This window comes from Sinocyclocheilus grahami, unplaced genomic scaffold (assembly GCF_001515645.1).
Source record: "Sinocyclocheilus grahami isolate Dianchi unplaced genomic scaffold, SAMN03320097.WGS_v1.1 scaffold1392.1, whole genome shotgun sequence".
Classification (NCBI taxonomy): Eukaryota; Metazoa; Chordata; class Actinopteri; order Cypriniformes; family Cyprinidae; genus Sinocyclocheilus; species Sinocyclocheilus grahami.
Window position 1 is genome coordinate 57474 of NW_015506571.1, and position 12369 is coordinate 69842.

Sequence of the window (12369 nt, forward strand, 5' to 3'; positions counted from 1 at the left end):
CATACAGTGGACTACCAGTAAAACTGATACAAATTTGGGTCCAAAAACTATTCAGACCGAGTCTAGGAAAAAACTGAAGTTGAGGTTTTCATGAAGCTGGTTGACAGCATGCCCAGGAGACTACAGGCTGTCATTAAGGCTAAGGGTCACCCGACAAAGTATTCATAGTTGTGTAAATACTGTCATACTAACAGCTGTCTGAATTATTTTTGGTTGATTGTAATCTATCACTTCCCTTTCTATCAAAATTATCTAACATTATCAAGCTGAATTTGTTCTGACACAGTGTAACTCTGAGTTCTTGTCATATTTTATTATCATTTTCTAAACTATAGCGAATAAACTGTGATAATGTGAGAAATGTTGAAGGTGTCTGAATAAATTTTGGGTTGACTGTATCTATTTGATAAATGAAGTTAACCAACTAACATTATACATACCCTTTTGGTTTCTGTACCCAATATTTAAAAAATGTACAAATGCAATAAAAATATCGGTATCGGTACTCGGTATCGGCAAGCACCAAAAATAAAAGTATCGGTATCAGGCAAGTACTGGAAAAAAGTGGTATCGGTGTATTCCTATTTCTAATGTTACAGAAGATTTATATTTCTTTTCTCCAAGACTTTCTATTCATCAAACTATCCTGGAAAAAGTATCATGGTTTCCACAAAGATACTGAACAACACAACTTTTTTCAACATTGATAGTACCGTATTGGCCCGAATATAAGACGACCCTGATTATAAGATGACCCCCTTTTTTCCAGATGGACCTTTTGGAAAAAGGCTTTTTAAAAAACAAATCTTGTTTTTTCTCCGTAAAACACATTTTGTCTTCAATTATTTTCATATTGCATATTTTTCCTATTTTAATTTTTGTTTTGAAAGTATGGTAAAAACTGGTAAAATGTACCAACAATCACATTTAAAAAATATACACTTTTTGATATACCATAAAAAAAAAAAACAGGTAGCCCATCTGAATTAGGACATTTAAGCTATCCATCTAATAGTAGCCCACCAATATCTTATTAACAGTAGAAGATAAATCTTACTGTAGTCTTCGAGTCTGGGTACTGTCTTACGTTTTAAAATCACAAAGGGAGTTTGGTCCCATCAGGCTAACGTGACAGTCACGACTCATGCAGCTGTAAGGTTTTCTTTTTCTTTTGTTTTTACTCACGATCTTTACAACACGCATTACATTATGTATTTCATGGCACACTCGTTTTATGCATATTTGGCTCCACCTATTGTTGTGGGTGTATTATTGACGTGTCAAAGTCTAGACCCTGAATATAAGACGACCGCATTTTTTCTGATGTATTTCCAAGAAAAAAACATTGTCTTATATTTGGGTCAATACGGTAATAGAAAATGTTTGTTGAGCACCAAATCAGCGTATCAGAATGATTTCTAAAGGATCATAATTTATATTTTAAAATATTTAAAAAAGAAAAGCAGTTATTTTCAATCTGTAATAATAGTTCGCAATATTACTGTTTTTACTGTAGTTTCAAATGAATGCATACAAAACATCTTTCAAAAATCTTCAAATATATTACCAACCCCAATCTTTTGAATAGTAGAGTATATTCTTTGAAAATAATTCTTGTCAGGAAAACCAATCTTGTTATAGGGCTATTTAAATATTAATACTGAAAAACTAGACAAGAATATTGATAAATTTTTTTAAGCTTAAGTTTTTTTTTTGTTACTTGTGCTTTGTGTAGTGTCATGTAAACTTTAAAGCCTGACCTGTCGTCTCAATTTTACCTTCTCAGGTCACCACACTATATACATCGGTGTGCATGTGCCTAAGAGCTACCGGCGACGGAGACGTCATCGCCGACGCACAAGTCACAAGGACAGAAAGGAGAAAGTGACTGAGAACGCTTCGGACAGGTTGGATGCAGAGAACAATGAGGAGGCCAGCAACAGCATCCTCAAACCACTCAGTAAGCACTTGCCAAAGAGCCGTCAGTTCACGTTAATGCTGAGGGCTCCTTCATAGAGCCAGTCATAAACACACACACACACACACACACACACACACACACACACACACACACACACACTCACACACACATGCACACACAGCTACTAGCCAAGGCCACTGCTGACTCTACTTAGTCAGAACAGATATCCAGAGCTGCCTAGCCAGCGGATGAGTGTGTTTAGACAGACAGGGACTAAGGCCCCTGCATGTAAGTAAGATTGCCTGACGTGAGCCCCTGGAGGAGGGAAGTATGTGTGTCTCTGAGATTTCTAATGGTGAAGGATAATACGGCCAAGGGAGGATCACTTAGGAGGCGTTTCTGTTGATTTGGATGTCAGGATGTTGAATGCTCGCTAATGATGTGATAGCTGAAAGGGAGAATGAGGAGGAAGAGAGGAGGTGAAAGGGATCACATAAGCGAGGGAGAGGCAGACACGGAGAAAGAACATGATGATTCCAAGGTCATGTGAGGAAAAGCCAAGGGAGGATCACTTAGGAGGCGTTTCTGTTGATTTGGATGTCAGGATGTTGAATGCTCGCTAATGATGTGATAGCTGAAAGGGAGAATGAGGAGGAAGAGAGGAGGTGAAAGGGATCACATAAGCGAGGGAGAGGAAGAGAGGAGGTGAAAGGGATCACATAAGCGAGGGAGAGGCAGACACGGAGAAAGAACATGATGATTCCAAGGTCATGTGAGGAAAATGTTGCCCTAAAATCGTACAGTGGTCATGTAGACTTATTTTCAGAAGTCAAAGTCCAAAAATTGTGGATTTAAATGAATTATTTACCAAACAAAGCAAATCATAATTTACTCACCATGGCATTGCTGTTATTTTTTCTTTAAAACTGTCTTTACAGTCAGTTTTTTCCATACTATCACCGTGTCTGAACTACACGTGACGTGACAGGGTTCCAGCGAAAAGCAATTTGGTTGTCCACACCAAATGCGACTTGACAAAATCAATCAAATATTACAGCCAATCAGAAGCGTGTGTGGGCGGGCTCTTTCTGGAATTGTACTGCGCTTGCAACGAAATTGAAAGGTTAAAGGCCCTGATATACTTCAAACAAAGTTCTTTTTCGTTCTTTGTTTGAGGGCAAAAAGAAGTTTGAAAAGGCTAAGCGACGGTATACTGTTTTCAAACATTCCGACACCCCCGCGCTGCTGGAGGCGGGGTTGTAAACATGTGTCATGCCGCCTGTGTGTACCCCCTAAACACAACAATGTTGGCGGCTGTGAGAGAAGAACAGTTTCGTAAACATCTGGCAGTAGCATTGATCTATTCAATGGCAAAGAAAAATAACAAGAACAAATGAGGTGGTATGTGCATCCACTTAACGAAAACAAATAGAATGATGGCGAGTTTGCCCTTTTTATTGAGCAAATGCGGAGCACAGATGAGGAAGTGCATTTTTCATACTTCAGAATGTGCGCCGTGCAGTTTGACGATCTCTTGAAAAGGGTTTCGCCATATGTGAAACATGCAAAAACGCACAGGACACCGATTTCCACTACGGAGAGACTGGCCTTGACTCTCTGAGTACTAGCTTGTGGGGCCACGCAACAAAGTGTGGCTGAAACATTCAAGATTGGACCATGCACAGCCCGCAAGATAGTCGCTGAGATGTGTTCTCCTGTCTGACCTCCGTGGAATGAGAAACGAACTGGGGGTAAAAAAAAAACGCACATCAAAGAAGGCGGAGTTCCAGAACACACCCACCGACTGCGTAATCGCCACGGACCAATGGTAGCTCAAAGGGGTTTTGGAGTCAAAACGAACTCCCCCAAAAAGTTTGCTTTTGTGAGCTGTTTCGAACTGCCAAAACTAACTCAAAACTAACTTTGTTTCGGCCTGATTTTGTTCGAAATTACGTCATTTCAATTCATTCTTCGATGTCGTTTGAAGTATATCGGGGCCTTAAGATCTAATTCATAAATATTAAACATTTTTAACATTATTAAATGTACACACTGAGTGACTGACACCATCTTTGTAATGGAATACACTTGTTGGTTCGCATTGAGTTCAGTTTTAACATCTTTGCTTTAATTGATTTTCTAAGGTAAACTATCTATTGTTGTTTTCAGTATGGCAATAAGGTCACACAAAATTATATTAAAACTCATATTAGACTCGTTTAACTTTGGATAAAGCACATAATCACCTGAGATTATCTACTGTAATATAGTTTGTATGTTGTTGTTCCAGCCGCAATATTGCGGAAATAGAAACCGTTTCTAAAATAGAAATTTCGCGTGTCGCCGTCGCGGCTAGTTAGGACAAAAACTCAGATTAACATGGAAAATATGCCTTTTATTGTGTGTCGCAGCATTGCATCGCGTCACGTGTAGTTAGGACATGGTGTAAGACTTTTTAAAGTATAGACTTCTCAAGCTACAAAAAGTACAAATAAAAGTAGTACATATGATTTGTACGCAGTGTTGGGGAGTAACTAGTTACATGTAATGGAGAATTTAATTACAAAATAAATGTAACTGTAATCAGTTACAGTTACTAAGAAAACATGTGTAATTAAATTATAGTTACTTATGAAAATGTTAACGATTACAAAGGGGATTACATTTGAATATTTACACACATCCACATACAGATTTAATTGATTTCTTTCCCAAAATGCACTGATTACTCTGAGTCATACGGCTCTATAATTTCCGCGATGCGAAAACACAGACTGGTTCGTAGAATACAGTCATAAAAACGGAATTCCTATAGCCTAACGCGGATGGAATATGCCACATTTTGGATGAATAAATCAAAAGTAGGTCAGTAAACTTGAATCAAAACGCGATATAGACTAGTGTCTGTGAATATTAAGCCGCAAAAAGACAATATATGAATCCTGCACGTTCTGCGTGTCTGTGGAAATCAGGCGCGGACTGGCCCTCGGGAGAACCGGGACAGTTCCCGGTGGCCTGGCAGCCGATTTGGCCCGCTATTTTAATATTATTATTGTATAGTTGCCTGCCGAATGTACTAAAGCGATTATTTCCGAATTCGCCATTCGATAATTAAATCTCTAATAAATCATGAATTGGTTAGTCGTGACTGGCAATGCTTCGGCTCGCGTGCTCTCCGCGCCTCCGCCCAACGGTTTGGATCAGAGTAATCAATGCGAGAGAGAGAATGGAGTGGACTGTGGAAGCGCACAGGTGGAGCAGAGAAGCAAAACTACTGTTCAGGGTTTCAAGTGCAGGTCAGTTTCATCTGTAAATATGCTATTGTAGTTTTGTCTTTGGTTACTTAGTTAAGCAACAGCAGCCCATTGCTCATCAGTCATCACTCAAAATACTGTATAAAGGACATCATTATTATCTATTGTAATGTTACAGTAGTAATTTAGCAGACAAATAATCATATTTTATAATAGATTTTTGGGGGCGCTAGGGCAGACAACAACACAACCCTTACGAAAATTAACGATGATTTTACTATAAATCCAAAGACAATGGTTACTATTGTCAAAGCATGGTAACCACAAATTAACCATGGCTTTTGCTACACTAACCATAGTTTAACCATGGAATTTGTAGTAAAAATAAATACAAATGGTAATCCATTTGCCAAAAAAAAAATACATGGTTACTGTACTTTTACTATAGTAAAAGCATGGTTAATTTTTGTAAGGAAAAAAAATGACTCGTGTTCAGTATTAGGATTTTTCTATAAAGATATTGTGGTGATGTACTAATTTTGACATGTAGCCAATTTAGAAAGTATAGTTTTGTTCAATCTTGAGTATTAAAGTGAGAGATAGATATCAGGGCAAAATAAATAGACTGAAAAGAAAAATGTAAGTGAAGGTGCAGTTCAGGAGAGAACTTTTAATTATTTTGCATGTCCCCAACCTAAAGATTTAAACCTTTTTTTATGTGAGGTCCATGTTTCAGAATTTGAATAGGGTTCAAAAATAGGGTTGTCCATGTTTCAGAATTTGTTGCGGTGTATGAGTGTGAGATTGCCCTGCCTGAAAATTTTTCTCCCAGTCCGACCCTTCATTTACTACACATAGGCCTGTTTTCAGCCTCTGCCGCCTCAATATATGAGTACATGAACACATAAACATAATCTCTAGAACTGCTCTGAGTCACTTCATGAGCATTTTACTTATTTTGAGAAAACTATCATCATATCATATACAAAGAGACACCAATGTTTCAAAAAGACACCAATGTTTCAGGAGTGAAGTACACAGAATAGGACACATGCTTATTAGATAACCGTATTTGAGTTGATGTATATGCTTTTATTTATTATTATTTTTTAATTAACTATTTCTTTGCAAACCATTGTTAGATGCAGTGTTTCCTGTAGTTATGCAAAGATTTGGTTTGAACTTCAGATCAATCTCAAAGTAAAAGGCGGTACTAAAGTCTGATTTTGTGGTGGATGTGTTCAAATTTGATCATCTTAATTCAAGCGAGGAAGGATTTTGAAAGTCTGACAGTGTTGAGCACTACTATAAGGTTAACCCTGCATGGTGTAAATGTCTGAAAATGATTAACAGTTGCAAATAAACATTCATTAAAAATTTATAAAAGTAATCAAAAGTAATCAGTTACATCACTTTAATAAAGTAATTGAAAAAGTTACACTACTATTACATTTTAAATAGGGTAACTTGTAATCTGTAACCTATTACATTTCCAAAGTAACCTTCCCAACACTGTTTGCACGCTATATTTTAAGTTTACCTTTACCTCCACCTATAGTGTACAGGTTTGACGTCATGATTTCTGGTTACAAGACACTTGAGAACTAAAGACGTTTGATGGCGTGTTAGATTTGAGAGACACTTTGTTTCAGTTTTTTCCTGTGTGTCACTGCAGACATACCAGCATGGGGGTTTGGAACGACATGCGGGTGAGTAAATAATGACACAGTTTTGGCTGATTTATTGTTATAAATTCTTAAATCTGCTGAGGTTTTAGTCCAGTTTTCTGCGCTGACTCTGCACAAACCCGGTTATTGACCTTTAACTTATTCAGCTCCTAATGGAAACTCAAGTGCAGCCAAGCAGAATGCAGAACTTGACAGTGATGTAGACCCAAAGCTCAGCTGACCTACCATCTCTGGAATTTCAGTTCATCCTCTGAATGTCCTTCATCAAAAAACATGGTTTACAATAGACTTTACAGTAAGGTCCCATTAGTTAATTCAGTATCTAACATTAATTAAAAATGAAGACTTTTTTTGCAGTATTTATTAATCTTTGTTAACATTAGTCAATAAAAATTCAACTGTTCATTGTTAGTTCATGTTAGCTCAGCATTAAAAAATATTAGCAGATGCAACTTTTGATTTTAATAATGTATTACTTAATACATTTTAAAATTAACATTAAGATGAATAAATGCTTTAAAGTATTTTTCATTGTTAGTACGTGTTATCTAAAATAATTGACTGTTATCAAATGTAACCTTATCTTTAAGTGTTACCGTTTTAGTAGGAACACATTAACAATTTTAAAATAATTTGTTCTATGAATCAACATTATCTTTAAAGGTGAGGGTTGTCATTTTTTAAATACTTTCTCCTATCGTAGTTTAAGCACACAACTATAAGTAAGCCATTTGTAGGTCAGTCTGACGTGTCAACTTTTCTGGCTCAACTATTAGTATGAGTTTGGGGTGGGATTTCCTGTTTTTTTTTTGTTTTGTTTAGTTTTTTTGGCATTTATGCAGCGGAGGTTTAAAATGGAGAGTGAGCTTTCATACATTTTATTACACAAAGAATCTGACCATTTTTGAATGTGTATGTTTTGTAAATGGCAGAATTCTCCACATAGTATATTGTCTGCTTTTCCCATGCAAGGGATTTTCTGATGGAAATTGATATAGTAATGCAGAAGATTAGGGCGGGCACACATGTAACAATGTCCTGGCTCCTTGCCTTTCGACCCTGAGCAGCGTGAGTGCTGACTTTTGTCTGTAGATGGATTACTTCCTGATTGTTATCTCTTATCCAGATGCATGTTTGTTAGTATCAATCTTCCTCTTTATAGGCTGCAACAAATAACACAATAAATCTCCTTTAAATGGGAACAGCATGAGGTAAAAAATAAATTGCCAGCAAGAAATGTTCTAAATGTGCTTGTATCCCTGCTTCTTAAAGGAATAGTTCACCAAATAATGAAAATTTTGGGATTATTTGTCATTCCTAACCTATATGATTTGTTTCTGTGGAATACAAAAGGTGAATTTTTACATTTTCTATTCAGTAGGCCTATAATAAAAGTAAGTGAGCACTGGGGTTGTCAATGAATGTAAAAGTTGGCCATATGACTTGAGACTTTATGAGAGAAGTAACAACGTATGATTTCTATACATATTGTTCTTTGGAATCACATCTTCTCAATGAATTGTGAATTTACAAAACTGGTCGGATTTAAGATTACATAAAAATTAGTAATTAATGCTATCATTTTATGTCCCTTTAAACTGGCTTTGTTTTTAGGGGAATTCTGCTAATTCCAGTGCTCTTGAGCTGCCCGTCACCCTCTAGTATATTTACTGCTGAAGAAACCTCCTTGTCTTATTCTTTTCTGCCTCCATCAGAAACATGCCTTTGTGCCTCCTATTGAGCACTGTGGTTCATTCTCATTTGTCCAAATATAGGTGGGAAACTCTCCTCTATGTTGTGTGAGATCATTGCTACTGAGCTTTACAGTTAAAGCAACTGGCTGTTGTTTTCAGAGTTTTTATTCAAAGCATTTCTCTTTTTGTCTGTTTAGAAGAATAGTTTCTCTCACATGATGTGGAGATTCCTTTCCATTTGCCTTCCAGTGCAGTCAATTTTTAGAAGACACAACACATTCTAAAACTTATTTTTAGTTTTTAGAATTGGTGTGCTGTCCCTTCTCTCTATGGTTCCTGCAAATGTTTAAATTTCATCAGTTAGAGCCAGTCAGACCCTCTGCTGAGTAGGGCGTCCCACAGGAGATCTCTTAAACCCAGAAGCAGGAGGGCTGATGCACTGTAATCCTCTCAACTACAGTTATTCTCTCCCTCCAATGCAGGTTATAATTAGTTAATCTAACCTTCTTCCTAAGTCCCACCCCCATATGTTATCACCAGCTATAATAAGTCAATATTTTCTTGACTAGATAGCTAATATCGGAGGTGAATAAAATGATGGTCTCCTTGCCTATACAATGGTGATATTGGATAATCCAGGTCTGCACGTGAATGTTGAAATACTGTTTAGTTGAGTGTTATTTTGGCAGGATTATCACATCCTAGTGTGTATATGTTTGTCAGCTTTGTTTATGAGTATATTGGGTAGTAGTTGAACATGTATTGAAGTGTAGAGAGTGTCTGGACATGCTGCTTCCTCTGACTGTGCTTTGGGGGATGTTTGGGATTAAAGGTGCTTATAGCTGACCACATGTCCACCCACACACACTATTCCCAATGACCAGGAAGTTACCAGATCACACTAGGATATGTGTGAATACAAATAGACCAACACTGTGCATCATCAGTACTTTGTTTTAATAAATGCAACTTGTGAACTTTGTCTGAAAACAAAATAGATCTTGATTCTCTTTTTGATCTGCTATAATTAGGCTTAGTGACCATATTCACAATAAACTTGAGTGGTTATTAAACATTGCATAATAAAAAAATACACTATTAGTCATAACAATGTAATGGATTTTACTGATTTTGTCAAGCAGATTTATTAATTGCCACTAGAAGATTCAGTTCCTTACATGTAAACTACAGTGTGAATGTTTAGGGTAAATAAGCATTTTATAAAGAAAAGAAATGCTAAAAATATTTTCATTTTATTATTATTTTAATCAAATAAATGCAGACTTGGTGAGCATAAGATAATCTTTTAAAAACAACTTTTGAACAGTAGTGCAATTAAAAAAAATATGGGCAGATATTTGGCATCGTATATGTTGCTATATTGTAAATTTTAGCATGCGTAAAAATTGGAACATGTTGACCAATCAGAATCCAGCATTTGTTTGATGACGTTAATTATTTACTTTTTCAGCAAGGAAAGAAACACGGGGCATGTTTTAGTGCTTTAGTGACTGACTTCTCAATTCTTTATTAATCTCTCAGGGCTACCATTATGGAATCCCTCTCAAAACATCAGTTGTTAGTCAGAACCAAATTAATTCCTGGCCGTTTGTTGACTCTGCTCTAATCCTGATATCTGATGAGGATCAAGACTTGAAATTAATTTTCAGATAACAAAAGAGTTATTTCACCAAATTTGAATTGTATCTATGGAAATCAACGCAAATAGTTTTGTGAATTTTAAGTGTTTTTTGTGCTGAAATATTGAGGCAGACATTTAAAAAATATATATGGTAAATTTCTCCAGAGGTATGTGGAGTGACAGGCAAGTACGGGAGTCACAGATTGTTAAGTGGCCTAATCGAATCACGTCCTGACATCACGTCCTGACACTGACATCTTTAATATCTCCATGAGTAGCACCATTGTCCCTACGTGTCTCAAGACCTCCACCATCATCCCTGTACCTAAGAAGTCCTCAGTGTCCTGTGTAAGGGAAACAGGTCAATAATTTAGCTCAAAGGGAATCATTTAAGATTTTAAAGGGAACTCCACCATTAATATGCAAGGGAATTAGGACAGAATCACTGTTTTACGGCAGATCACTGAGACGGCCAGCGATTCAGTGAACGAGCCGTATGACAGCAATTCTGCAATGGATATCTATATCCAAAATATAGTGAAAACACTATTAATTAGCACTGTAACAAGATCGGCAGTTTAAGACATTAACTTGTGAGCACAAAACCCAAGATACTTCTCTTTTCCATATAAATAAGGCTTTTTTGGATAAATCTAAGACATATAAACTAATCTAACACATGAACACACGCATTCACACAAGTTTTCAGAAAGAGAGAGAGTGAGGAAATAATTAAAGAGAATGAAAATATGAAATCCCAAGTTTACAGCAATATGTGCAATTGCATAGACCTAAACAACCATCAATCACTTAATTAACCCTCGCACTGAGTGCCTCAATGCACCATTAAATGCACCAGTTCAGCTCTCTGGAGGTACTTGCGTTTCTGTGTCGGGGGTTCCCTTCCTTGTCTGCTGAAAGGGGTTTCCCACTTTTCTGATTGGCTGGAGGTTCAGTCTTGGGAAGCCAGTGATTGGGCGTTGGCTGGCGACGCGGAGCTGTAGTCTGCAGTTGAAGGGTAGACAGCACTCTTCGGAGATGCGGCGTTCGGCAAACTTAACTCAAAACACGAAACTCTCAACGGAAAATAAAACAAACTAAAGAAATAGAAATAGATGTAAAGTGTGATGAGACCAGGTGGCGTTTCTCCTCATGGTTTCGGAGGAGCTGGCGTGTAAGCCAGAGCACGCTCAAAACCTAAAGAAACATGACTAAAAACATAGCTCAAAGCTATGCCTAAAAAGAGGAGAGTAAGAGCAAAGAAGGGGGTTGAAGAAGAGAACCAAGAGAACGAAGAGAGCCAAGAGAGGGATTTGATGGTGTTTCTAGTAGCATTCTGTGGACGTAAGGATACGTTCTGTGGAGACCAGAGAGGTTAAGAGGTCTCTCATAAGGAATTTCAGTCTGTTCGGGCTCGTGATGTGGAGGGAAAAGTCAATCCGAAGCTTGTGATCACTGTCACATGTTTCCATGTGGCGGTCACGCTGTGCATCTCTTTTGACCATTATTCTTGATAACTTGCCCCAAAATTGACAATCTCCTTGGACTTGTCAATGTGTTCTTTTGTGTTAATGTTGAAAACTGTTCTGTGACAGGGGTTTAGGTTTAAGCTTGCTTCAGAAGGGCTAGGGTCTGATTTATGACATCCTGTTGTCTTGGGCCTCTGTGGAATTTTTGTGACTCCTCGTGCCTCAACTCGGTTTTGACCAAATCTTAGATTGTCTGATTCGGTCTGATATCCTACACCTGCCTCAATGACTACCGGCCCGTCACACTCACATCCATCATCAAGATTGATTTGAGAGGCTGGTCATGAGGCACATCAAGTCTCTGCTGCCCCCACACTGGACCCCCTTCAGTTTGTGTAATGCCCCAAACGCTCGACTGACGACGCCATCACCACCTCACTCCATCTGGCTCTGACCCACCTGGAAAATAAAGACAGTGATGTAAGAATGCTGTTCTGACTTCAGTTCAGCATTCAACACGCCTGAACCCCTCCCTCTGTAACTGGATCCTGGACTTCCTGTCTGAGAGACCTCAGACAGTCCGGATTAGGAACAGCCTCTCCAGCACCATCACACTGAGCACTGAGGCCCCCCAGGGCTGCGTGCTCAGTCCACTGCTGTTCACTCTGCTGACTCACGACTGTGCAGCCATGCACAGCTCA

At 37.9% G+C, this 12369-nt stretch overlaps 1 protein-coding gene across 1 annotated transcript in view; it reads left to right on the forward strand.

Moving 5' to 3' along the window:
• Positions 1-12369, forward strand: part of slc4a4a (solute carrier family 4 member 4a) — an 85397-nt gene that overhangs the window by 23070 nt on the left and 49958 nt on the right. The window contains exon 4 of the mRNA XM_016256070.1: positions 1787-1960. Within this exon, the coding sequence (XP_016111556.1) occupies positions 1787-1960 (174 nt within the window). The remainder of the gene's footprint in view (positions 1-1786; positions 1961-12369) is intronic.